At 47.5% G+C, this 12,831-nt stretch overlaps 1 protein-coding gene across 1 annotated transcript in view; it reads right to left on the bottom strand.

Moving 5' to 3' along the window:
* Nucleotides 1-12,831, bottom strand: part of NIPSNAP2 (nipsnap homolog 2) — a 51,401-nt gene that overhangs the window by 13,464 nt on the left and 25,106 nt on the right. Inside the window, exons 6-7 of the mRNA XM_082245482.1 lie at nt 11,170-11,310; nt 912-943 (exon numbers count right to left, since the gene is read on the bottom strand). Coding sequence (XP_082101608.1) covers nt 912-943; nt 11,170-11,310 — 173 coding nt within the window. The remainder of the gene's footprint in view (nt 1-911; nt 944-11,169; nt 11,311-12,831) is intronic.

The following is a 12,831-nucleotide window of genomic DNA, read 5'->3' on the forward strand; positions in this document are numbered from 1 at the left end:
AAGTCGCGCTAGTCTGAATGGGGTCTTATCCTCTATATCTGTTAGTAACAATTGTCCTCAGGACTGAAAGTGGTTTAAAGTTCTAAAGTTTTTACTGGAACAAGAATAGAGGGATTGCCTGAAATGGGTAAAGTTGCAGTGATAGATTCTAAGAGAGAAATTCAGTCAAGTTGGAGAGATTTACTCTTAGGTGTTGAGTCTCTGGGACAGGAAGGGATGTGAAATCTCCTGCATAGCACACAGATAGCAAAAAAAAACCTGGCGGGTTTTAACCCTTCCATACTCTATCCAAAAGAAAAGGGTAAAGTTTATCCAAAACTTTTCCAAGTACATCTGCATCAAAATTCATATAATTTCTTACTACTAGCTATGTTATTAAGGATTAAAATGTTACTATTATCGCTAATTTTTTTTCTTAAAAAAAAAAAAAAAAAAAAAAGGGCCTCAAGCCTCATGCACACTGGGTGTCAGAAGTTCTTCTTTAATAGCGTTTGGCATTTTTTTTTTCGGTTTTTAAACGCCCCTCTATGTTAGCCGATGGGTCACACAAAGGCATTTACAGGCGTTTAGAGGCAGAAAAGAAACATCACTTGCATGCTCAGGAGAGAAGCATTTAAGTAGAAAAGATGCCCCACAAGCATAAACATGCCTAAATGCGTTTAGCACTTAAGAATTCATTAATTTCAATGGCCAGAATAAAATAATTTTCTAGTTAATGAAATGAATGAACACCCAAAAGCTTGATGCACCTAAATGCTTTTGTAAAACACAGCTTTCTGCATGTTTTTTAAGAGCTGCTTTTCTTTTGCCTGAAGAAAAGACATTAAGAAGAGCTGGGCAAATGCCCAGTGTGAATGAGGCCTTATACTTAAGTGATAAACAAATAAAAGTCTAACAGTCTGTGTCCTTACCAGTGGTTTCCCCATTCAATCATAGTTCCAGGCTGGAAGAGAAAAAAAGCATGTCCCATGTAGCACAATGGAAATGTATGAACGATAGAGCTAACAATGTAAACTAGCTACAGAAATCTTATTTATTTAAAATTACAAAACGTGTTACATATGTGCAGCAAGATGCAGGTGCCAGCAAATGAGTATGATCTGCTATGCCCCAGGCTACCTTCAGGCTCTGCTACAGGTAACTGCTAACCTCACAGTATTTTTATATATTTTTTTGCTTTCCTAAATCTTACCTTACCTTGCTCAAGGCAATTAAATTATGCAAAAAAAAACACAGAATTTTTGTAAAATCTTACCTGTAAATTCCTTTCTCTGAATCCTCCGACAGTCGCCGCCTCATCTAAGTCATCACTATTGGGTATTGTCCACCTATCCATAGGAATAGCTAGGCATATAGACAGTCAAAAGACAAAAGGCATTAGCATATACACACCCACGGGGGCTGTCCCATCTGGTCAATACCCCCCCCTGCATCACCACTCCCAACTCAGTTTGGTAGCATAGCAGTAAGTAATAAGAACCCTAAAAGAGGGGCGGGGACTGTCGGAGGACTCAGAGAAAGGAATTTTACAGGTAAGATTTTACAAAAATTCAGTTTTCTCTTACGTCCTCCGACAGTCGCCGCCTCCTCTAAGTCATCACTATTGGGATGTCCCAAAGCAGTATAGACATGAGGGGTGGGAGACGCAACAGTAGAAAAGGCAACGCAGTACCCACATCAGAGAAAGGAATCCTATATGCACCGTAAGAACCAACTGGGCAACAGAAAAAAACAATGCTCAACAGGAGCAACAGTCCAGGAAAGCAAATGCCAACAGCCAGGAAACCAGAGAAAAAAATGCAAGGGTCCATCATGGCACAGCCGCACTGAGAACTTTGCGGCCAAAAGAAGCATCAGATGATGCCAGAACGTCTACTTTGTAGAACTTGGAAAAAGTGTGCACCGACGACCAAGTCGCCGCCTTGCACACCTGGGTCACCGAGGCCCGATGCCAACAGGCCCAGGAAGTACTCAAAGACCTGGTAGAGTGCGCCTTAACAGGGAAGGGCGGAACCCGTTCCATCAAGGCATAGGCCTGCTCAATGGTCTGTCTGATCCACCTGGCAATAGTCGCTGCCGATGCAGCCATGCCCTTCCGAGGTCCCTCAGGAAGGACAAAAAGAGAGTCCGCCTTCCGAAAGGATTCCGTAGATTTCAGGTAAACCTTGATCGCCCTGACAACATCCAAGGAATGCAAAGCAATCTCCTTTGGATGCTTAGGCTTTGTACAAAGCGAAGGGAAGACAATTTTCTCATTAAGGTGGAACTCAGTGATTACCTTGGGAAGAAAGGACGGGGGTGTTCTCAACACCACCTTATCCTTATGAATTATCAAGTAAGGGGAGCGGCAAGACAACGCCGCCAGCTCCGACACTCTGCGAGCCGAAGTGATCGCCACAAGAAAGGCAACCTTTTTCGACAGCAGAGGCAACGATATCTCCCTGATATTTTCAAAAGGAGCACGCTGCAACGCGGACAGGACCAAGTTCAAGTCCCATGGAGGTAAAGGCTCCCTCCTAGGAGGAGCCAAATGTCGCACACCTTGAATGAATGTGAGCACCAAGGAATGAGACGCCACAGGGCGTTGGAAAAGGACCGCCAGTGCTGACACCTGGCCCTTTATAGTGGCCAGTGCCAGGCGCTGATCCACTCCAGACTGGAGGAAAGCCAAGATTCTCGACACCGAGTAAGAACGAGGGGAAAACCCCCTGGACTCACACCAGGTGAAGTAGGCTTTCCAGGTACGGTAATAGATCTTACCAGAGGAAGATTTCCTAGCCTTGATCAGGGTAGGGATAACCTCAGAAGATAGACCCTTGTCTTTCAGGACCTGGGTCTCAACAGCCAGGCCGTTAAAGCCAGCGACTGTAAAGCAGGATGGAAGATCGGACCCTGAGACAGGAGATCTTCCCGCAGAGGCAGACGCCACGGAGGCGCCACTGCCAGGTGAACAACGTCGGCGTACCAAGACCGGCGAGGCCAGTCCAGCGCCACCAGAATCACCATGTGCGGTTCCGAGACCAATCTGCGAAGGAACCGGGATAGTAACTGAATCGGAGGAAAGGCGTACATCAGACGATACTGATGCCAAGGGGCCACCAACGCATCCGAGGCGTCCGCCAACGGGTCGCGTGGTCTTGCCACGAACCTTTCCGCCTTTCGGTTTAGCCGGGATGCGAACAGATCCACATCTGGGGATCCCCACTTCGCACACAGCATCTGAAAGACCTCCGGGTGTAGGGACCATTCCCCCTGGTCCAGGGTCTGGCGGCTCAGATAGTCTGCCTGCCAATTCTCCACACCTGGAATGTGAGTCTCGGCCCAAGACAGGATGTCGGTCACCTCCCGGGCCGCTCGAGCACTCCTGGTGCCCCCTGGTGGTTGATGTAAGCCACCGCGGTGGCATTGTCCGTCTGTACGCGAACAGGCAGGCCCTGGAGACGGTCCGACCACTGGAAGAGACAGAGTTTTATCGCTCGTAGTTCCAGCACATTTATCGGGAGGGAGGATTCCTCCTCCGACCAAGTGCCCTGGGCAGACAGGGTGCCCAGGACTCCACCCCAGCCCGACAGGCTGGCATCCGTGGTAACCACTGTCCACACCAACAGGCGGAAGGACTTGCCTTCCGCCACCGACGGGGACTGGATCCACCACAGAAGAGCCAATCTGGTCCGGCGACTCAAGGAGACCTCCAGATCCAAGGACTGAGGAAGTCTGTCCCACCTGGCCAGGATCTCCGTCTGGAGAGCCCGCGTGTGGAACTGGGCAAAGGGAATCGCCTCGAAGGCTGACACCATCAAACCCAGGCCCCGCATGCAGGCCCTGAGTGACGAGGACGGATTGTCCCTGAGGGACCGGATTTCGTCCCACAAAGTCCGGAGCTTGTCCTCCGGCAAGAATACCTTTGCCTGAGCAGAGTCCAGAACCATTCCCAGATAGGGAAGGCGAAGCGACGGAGACAACGCTGATTTTTGAACGTTGATGGTCCACCCGAACTCCTGGAGCGTCTGTACCGTGATGGACAGATCGCGCACAAGGCCCTGACTGGCACGCAATCTCAGAAGCAGATCGTCCAGGTACCCCAGGACCGCAATGCTCTGGGCCCGCAGCAGGCCCAGAACCGGTGCCAACATCTTGGTAAATATCCTGGGTGCCGAAGCGAGACCGAACGGTAACGCCACAAACCGGTAGTGGTCCTCTGCGATAGCGAACCGAAGGTACCACTGATGACCCTCGAAAATGGGGATGTGCAGGTACGCATCCTTCAGATCTATCGAAGCCAGTAATTCTCCTGGGCTCAAGGAGGCCACAACTGAACGGAGAGACTCCATTCGAAACTTCCGAACACGCACAAAGCGGTTCAGCGCTTTTAGGTCCAGAATAGGATGCACTTTGCCCTCCTTCCTGGGCACAGTGAACAGATTCGAATAAAACCCCAGAAACCTGTTCCGGTGAGGCACCAGGACAATCACCCCCTGAGCAAGCATGTCCTGCACCGCTTGATGCAAGTCCTGCAGACGCCCCGGAAGCAGCTGGAGATTGGAGGGAAAAAATCTGTCCGCCGGCCTGGAAAGGAATTCTATCTTGTAACCTGATCGAACAATTTTCCTGGACCCACCTGTCCGAGATCCGGAGCAGCCAAGGTTGGAGGAAACCGCGCAAACGTCCCCCCACCCCAGAAATGGGTGAGGGCGCCCCTTCAGGCAGAGGCGGAGTGTCCCTCCGAACCGGCATTGCCGGTCTTCTGCTTACCCGCCCAGGGTTTCTTCTGGTTGCCCTGGGCCTTGAAGGGCTTGCCCTTGGATTGGTTCCGAAAGGCACGAAAGGACCCCTGATTTGATCTAGGCGCAGAACCCCGCTTGCCACGGAAAGACTTGTTTTTCGGGTTCTGGGGTAGCATAGTGCTCTTACCCCCGTGACGCCTTTTACCAGGGTATCCAATGCCTCGCCAAACAGGCGAGAGCCAGCATAGGGAAAATCAGCCACAGTTTTCCGCAAGGACTGGTCGGTCGACCAGCTCTTCAGCCATATCAGTCGCCGGTTAAGTACCGCGACACTCGAGAGGCGAGCCACCAAGGGGGCCTCATTTAGGGCTGCATCACACAGATACATGACTCCTTGATGGATCTGGTCCACCATTTGCAGTCGTGCAGGCGGCACGTCATCGGACACCAGGTTGCTTCTAAGCACCTTGATCCAATCAGCCACCGCCTGAGCCACCATAACGGACGCGAAAACGGGTTTGAGCAACGAACCCGCCACCGAAATGTCGGGCTAGAGACTCCAACCGCCGGTCCGTGGGATCGAGGAAAACCGGGCTATCCTCAGTAGGAACCAAGGTAGCCTTGTTCAGCACGGCCACAGTGTGATCTACCTGTGGAGGCACACACCATCGCGATTCCGTAGCCGGCGCAAAAGGATAAAGCAATTTGAACCGACTAGGTACCAGGAACGGACGTTTGAACGTGCGCCACATTTCATTAACAGTGTAATGGAATTCCGCTGGGCAGGGAAAAACCTGCGCAGACTTGCGGGTCCTGTGCGTCCCAAATGAGGACACAACGCCCGGAGGACAGGGCTCATCCTCTAAATGTAAGGTTTCCTTAACAGAAACAATCAACTCATCCATGGTCGCCCGTTCTTCGGGTGACCCTGGGGAGGATGTGTCAACACCCTCCACCTCAGCCTCCCCCTTAGACCCCGACTAAAGCTGGAGGAAACTTGCTTTCCTGAGAATCCATGGCTCCAGATAAGAAAAAATTACAGTGCAAAAAATTAGAGTACTGTCCCCTTAAATAGCGCTGCGGAGTGCACAGCCCACCGCTACTGTTACAGCTATGAAGACCCCCAAAAGGAGAAAGAAACTGAGCCAGAAGCAGTATACAGAAGAAGACAGAGGGATAAACTGCAGAGCCCGCAGATCGTTGCTACCTTTGCCTGTGCTGTCTGAGAGGAAGAGGCAATGCTGCTGGAGGGGGATGGCCATAAGCCAGACCCCAGGGAAAATGGCTGCCCCATAGGGATGCATAGGAGGCTACGCCAAGATGGCCGCCGACATGCGGCCGAACCGATCGTTCCACCGCCCACAAAATGGCGGCGGATGGCGCCAAAATGAGCTGTATACTTGCCCCAGAGGGGCTATACGCTTGTGCATAGTAAAAACATGGCGGACCGCGTGATTTTTCCCCCGCAGCGGTTGCCGCACAACACACAGGTCTGTACCCCCAAACATGCACCTAAGGTGACACAGGGACAGGGACCCCCCGGCAAACATACAGATCTGCACACAGCGAACCCCGCAGGGATCGCACAGGGAGTCACACAGGCGCAGACATGGGGACACACAGCAACACAGACTGCCACCCCAGGCAGAGGCCCCACACAGAAAGTACTTACCTGTACCCGATGGCGTGGGGGAGCTTCTATGCACGGATAAACCTCTGTCCTCATCTGACAGGGAGTGCCGTGAGCCAGGGACATGACGCTGCAGTACCGCAGATAAGTCCTGTGAGGTAGCCACCTCACGGCTGCATCCCTGCAGCGAACAGGGATGGGTCGTTCTTAATGCCAGGGCGAACCATAGCTGAACGCTCGATGGCGGGCTGGGGGTCCATCTGACCCTCTGTGCCCTGGAGAACCAGGGCGGCCAGTCCGAATCCCAGCACCGCATGATCCATCTTCATCCGAAGAATAAACTAACACTAAAGCTGACAAAATAAACAGCTAGTAAAGTGAGAGAAAAAAACTGACATTTAAAAGGAAAATCAAATAAAAGATTTAGGAAGGCTGAGACCGAAGCCCCAGCACAAGGTAGCCTGACTATTCCTGATGCTAGGCAAACTAAAACTGAGTTGGGAGTGGTGATGCAGGGGGGTATTGACCAGATGGGACAGCCCCCGTGGGTGTGTATATGCTAATGCCTTTTGTCTTTTGACCAAGTCTATATGCCTAGCTATTCCTACGGATAGGTGGACAATACCCAATAGTGATGACTTAGAGGAGGCGGCGACTGTCGGAGGACGTAAGAGAAATTGGATTTTTGTAAGAACTTACCGTAAAATCCTTCTCTCCAAGCCCTCCGACAGACGCAGCTCTCAATGTTTCTTCACAAATGGGTAATGTGCCATCTACAGGAGTAGACTAGGCAGTGAAAGCTTTACACTTGACAGGCCTATAGGGGCTGTCCCACATGACATTACCCCAGACACACTGTGCTCACTAATCAGTTTTATAGCAAGTAGTGAAAGAAAACATAACCAACCCCAAAATAGAGGGGCGGGAGCTGCGTCTGTCAGAGGACTCAGAGAAAATTATGCTACGGTAGGTTCTTACAAGAATCTAATTTTCTCTTACGTCCTCTGACAGACGCAGCTCTCAATGTTTCTTCACGAATGGGACGTCCCAAAGCAGTGTAGGCATGAGGGGGTGGGAAGAACGCAACCAAAAACAGTTAACGCATTTCCAAGGCCAACAGGGTAACAGAAGCTCAACCAAACCAACAGGAGCTAACGCATTTCCAAGGCCAACAGGGTAACAGAAGCTCAACCAAACCAACAGGAGCTTACCCCAAAACGAAAATCGACCCCTGAAGAGAAAAATCAAGTCTCTTTGTCAAACAGCAGCCTGCAAATCCTTGCAGCCAAAGGAAGCATCCGAGGATGCCATTAGATCAATCTTGTAGAATTTTGTAAAGGTGTGCACAGACGACCAGGTCGCCGATTTACACCCCTGAGCCACAGAAGCCTGATGACGAAAAGCCCAAGAGGCACTCAGCGCTCTCGTAGAATGGGCCCTCACAGGGAGAGCAGGAACCTGACCCTTTAATGAATAGGCCTGAATCATAGTCTGTCTCATCCATTTTGATATGGTTGCAGCAGACACAGCCGAACTCTTACGAGATCCCTCAGGAAGGACAAACAGAGAATCAAATGTCCAAAGGGATTCCATGGCCGACAGGTAAACCCTGAGCGCCCGAACCACATCCAGCGAATGCAAGGCAAATTCCTTGGGATGCTTAGGCTTAGCACAGAGCGAAGGCAAAACAATATCTTCATTACAGTGGAAAGCGGACACCACCTTAGGAAGAAAGGATTGGTTAGGTCGCAGAACAACCTTATCCCTATGAACTACCAGATATGGCGAGCGGCAAGACAGAGCCGCCAACTCAGACACCCTGTGAGCAGAGGTGATAGCCACCAAGAAGGCAACCTTCTGAGACAGCAAAGGCAAAGGAAATTTCTCTGATATTCTCAAAGGGAGGCTGTTGAAGAACGGACAAAACCAAATTCAGATCCCACAGAGGTAAAGGGGACCTCCTCGGCGGAGCCAGATGACACACCCCTTGAATAAAAGTGCAAATCAAGAAATTATTCGCCAAGGGACGTTGGAAGTAAATGGCCAAGGCCGACACCTGACCTTTAATCGTGCTGAAAGCTAAACGTTGCTCCACACCTTTCTGCAAGAAAGCCAAGACCCTCGCCACAGAAAAAGAGCGAGGATGCAACCCTTGCATCTCACACCGGGCAATGTACATCTTCCAAGTACGATGACATATCTTCCTGGAAGTCGCCTTCCTAGCCCTCAACAAGGTAGGAATCACAGATTCAGAGAGGCCCTTGTCTCTCAACACCTGGCCTTCAACAGCCAAGCCATTAAAGCCAGTCACCATAAAGCAGGATGGAAGATCGGTCCTTGAGACAGCAGATCCTCCCTCAGAGGCAGCCACCAGGGTCCGCGTACCAAGACCTGCGAGGCCAATCTGGAGCCACCAGAATTACCTGCACCTTCTCCACCGCCAACCTGCGGAGGAACCTTGACAACAGCTGTATCGGAGGAAAGGCATAAAGCAACCAATAGTGGCTCCAAGGCACCACCAGTGCGTCCGCAGGGTCGGCCAGAGGATCTCGAGCCCTGGCCACAAACCGCTTAACCTTTCTGTTTAGACGAGATACAAACAGATCCACCTCCGGAGTTCCCCACCATAGACACAGGAGGCGAAAAGCCTCCGGATGCAGGGACCATTCCCCCTGATCCAGAGCCTGATGACTCAGGTAATCCGCCTGCCAGTTCTCCACCCCTGGAATGTGGACTGCAGAAAGAAAGTGCGCCTCGGCCTAAATCAGAATCTCAGCCACTTTCCTGGTCGCCCGTGCACTCTTGGTGCCCCCTTGGTGATTGATGTAAGCCACAGCCGTCAAACATTTCTCAAAAGAAAAGAAAAACTGAGACCAGAGTCCCAGCAGGGAACCTAGGGGTCCTACTCCTAAAACTAGGCAGCAAGAAACTGATTAGTGAGCACAGTGTGTCTGGGGTAATGTTATGAGGGACAGCCCCTATAGGCGTGTCAAGTCAAACGCTTTCACTGCCTAGTCTACTCCTGTAGATGGCGCATTACCCATTCGTGAAGAAACATTGAGAGCTGCGTCTGTCAGAGGACGTAAGAGAAAAGACATTAGCAATCACAGCATTCTAGATATACTAAAAAGGACATCAGAAACTCAATTTCCTCATACTTCAGAGAAATCCTGTTTAGGGTACAGAACTCATACAGATGTCACCAAGATACTTGTATGAGAATAAGGTTTTAAAGTTTGACCTTGTGACTTATGTAGTTTTAAAATAGCATTGAAGAAGGTGGTAGAGAACAAAATCGGAGGAAACCTATTAAAGTGGAACTAAACTTCCATCACTAACTTTTACCTATAGGTAAGCCTATAATAAGGCTTACTTATAGGTAGTGTAAATATCTCCTAAATGGGCACCGTTAAGAAGATATTTACTGTACATGCAGCCAGTGACATCACTGGCGCATGCGCGCTGAAGGAACGGACTGCCGTACCAACATTCCTTCAGAGCTAATAGTAAGGGGTGGGGGATACTGCGCTTCTAGGAAGTGTTAAGACTAGTCTTAAAGTGAATACTCAATTGTGAAATAATAAAGAGTGATTCATGTATAAAATGATTTAGTCCCTCAAGAAAGGGAAATTGATACTAATATTATATAACAATAAAGTGCATTAGTGTAAACAATCCAAAATTAGATAATAACCATTAGTACTCTTATCTCCATAAAGATACATACATCAGGTATAAAGTGCATTGGTGAAGTACATATTTAAATGAATAATACAATTAAGATAAGAGCATTAACTTGTATTATTCATTTAAATATAGACTTCACCAATGCACTTTATACCTGATGTATCTTTATGGAGATAAGAGTACTAATGGTTATTATCTAATTTTGGATTGTTTACACTAATGCACTTTATTGTTATATAATATTAGTATCAATTTCCCTTTCTTGAGGGACTATAATTTTATACATTAATCACTCTTTATTATTTCACAATCGAGTATTCACTTTAAGACTAGTCTTAACACTTCCTAGAAGCGCAGTATCCCCCACCTCTTTTAGCTTTTTTACTGCATGGTTTTCAGTACCGATACATGCAGCATCTGGGAAGGATCTTATTTTATCACACATTTCCTCAGACAGCGCGTGACTCATATCTTTATTTTATAAATTCCTTCAGAGCTGTGCCGTAAACTGTGATGTCATTGCGGCTCTGGGCAGTCACAGGGCTGGAGTCTATGAACCCGGAAGCAAGATGAGTGACGATGGGAGTGCCTGCAGCTCTGTTATCTCGTCACTGGAATAGCTTTGTTTTGAAGGTAAGTTTCACAATGTGCTAGTATGCTAAGCATACTAGCACATTATGACATTACCTTACAGTGTAAGAAAAAATAAATAAATGTCCAGCGGCTTACAACAGCTTTAAGTGGTCCAGAAGCAAGAGCTGCAGAACTGAACTGAAACATGATGTATTTACAAACATAGTATATACTACCCAACAGTGGAGTTTCAGTATGGTGTGAAATTATAATTTTAAGTATCTGAACCTAAAAGTAATGGTATCCTGGCATCATATGTAATATGTTTATTAGTTACATCTCTCATGCTACAATTGAAGCACAACTATTGCTCTGAAATCTAGTACTGTCTCAGCTCACCAACTTTCTAGCAGATACAGCAAAATCCTAGTATTAGTGAACAAGTATTTTTCCCAAAATCCAAAATGTAGACATATTTGTCTGAAAACACAGTACATGACAGACATGAAAAACCATTGACTATTATTATGTATTTTCAGAAAAAAAACAACCTACCCTCAGCTGGTAGGACCTCAGCTCATATATGTTGGGCCCTTGCCTTGGGACAGGTTCATTCCAGAAGCTGAACTCTAGAAGCAGCTGATTTTTACGAGACAGCAACATGTTGCCTCGTTCTTTGCGAAACTCTGTGAACTCCTTGGAAAGAAGAGAAATCACAAAATAAAGATGTAAATAACAGCAAGAACAGGGCATCCAATAAAAGTGGAGACCTCACTAGGCTAATAACGTCATTTACTGATAAGTCAGGTTCTTGCTTACATTTTCTAGCCAACTCTAGAAAAAGACCAGTTGACATTTGAGATGGTCACTGCCATTTTTATTTTTTACAAATCTGGTATCAGTAATAATTCAGGAGATCATTGAAGAAATGTAGCAGGGTAAATATGGAATATGAAAAAAAAAAAAAAAATGGCACTGTGGTATACAGAAGGAGGAGTCTGTTACTTGGGTACACCTGTACTGGGTGCTTGCAATATTACTTTAAGAGCAGCGCTGCATGGAGGACACCTTAAGGTGCCATAGCATATATTTATTGTGACAGCTCACATACCTTCCCTAAAAGTTGCCCGAGGTTAAAGTGAAAATTTCTACTTTTTATAGGTGAATTTTGCCATAGGCCTTGGCAAGCCCCACTAATGCCGACGATCAGTCCTGGCCATAGGTTGGTAAAGCACCAAAAGCTGTCTTGTAGGGAGGCGGCATACAGTGCCTTTGAAAAAGTAATGACACCCCTTGAAATTTTCCACATTTTGTCATGTTACAAGCAAAAATGTAAATGTATTATATTGGGATTTTATGTGATAGACCAACACAAAGTAGAAGGAAAATGATAAATGGTTTTCAACATTTTTTACAAATAAAAATTTGAAAAGTGTGGAGTGCATTTGTAATCAGCCCGAACTAAAATCTAGTGGAACTAATTGCCTTCAGGAGTCACCTAATTAGTAAATAGAATCCATCTATATGCAAATCAATCTCAGTAAAAATACAGCTGCTCTGTAAAGCCCTCAGAGGTTTGTTGGAGAACCTTTGTGAACAGACAGCATCGTGAAGGCCAAGGAACACAGCAGACAGGTCAATGATAAAGTTGTGGAGAAGTTTAAAGCAGGGTTAGGTTATAAAAAAAATATCCCAAGCTTTGAACATCTTATGGAGCACTGTTCAATTCATCATCCAAAAATGGAAAGAGTATGACATAACTGCAAACCTACCAAGACATGGCCGTCCACCTAAACTGACAGGCCAGGTAAGGAGAGCATTATTCAAAGAAGCAGCCAGGAGACCCATGGTAACTCTGGACGAGCTGCAGAGATCCACAGCTCAGGTGGGAGAATCTGTTGACAGGACAACGATTAGTCATGCATTCCACAAATCTGGCCCTTATGGAAGAGTGGCAAGAAGAATGCCCTTGTTGAAAGAAAGCCATAAGTAGTCCTGTTTGTAGTTTGCGAGAAGCCATATAAGGGACACAGCAAAAATGTGGAAGAAGGTGCTCTGGTCAGATGAGACCAAAATTGAACTTTTTGGCCTAAAAGCAAAAAGCTTTGTGTGGCAGGAAACTAACACTACACATCACCCTGAAAATACCATCCCCACCTTGAAACATGATGTTAGCAGGGACATGGAAGCTGGTCAGAGATGATGGGAAGAAGAATG

This window comes from Pelophylax lessonae, assembly GCF_965119305.1.
Source record: "Pelophylax lessonae genome assembly, chromosome: 2".
NCBI classification, from domain to species: domain Eukaryota; kingdom Metazoa; phylum Chordata; class Amphibia; order Anura; family Ranidae; genus Pelophylax; species Pelophylax lessonae.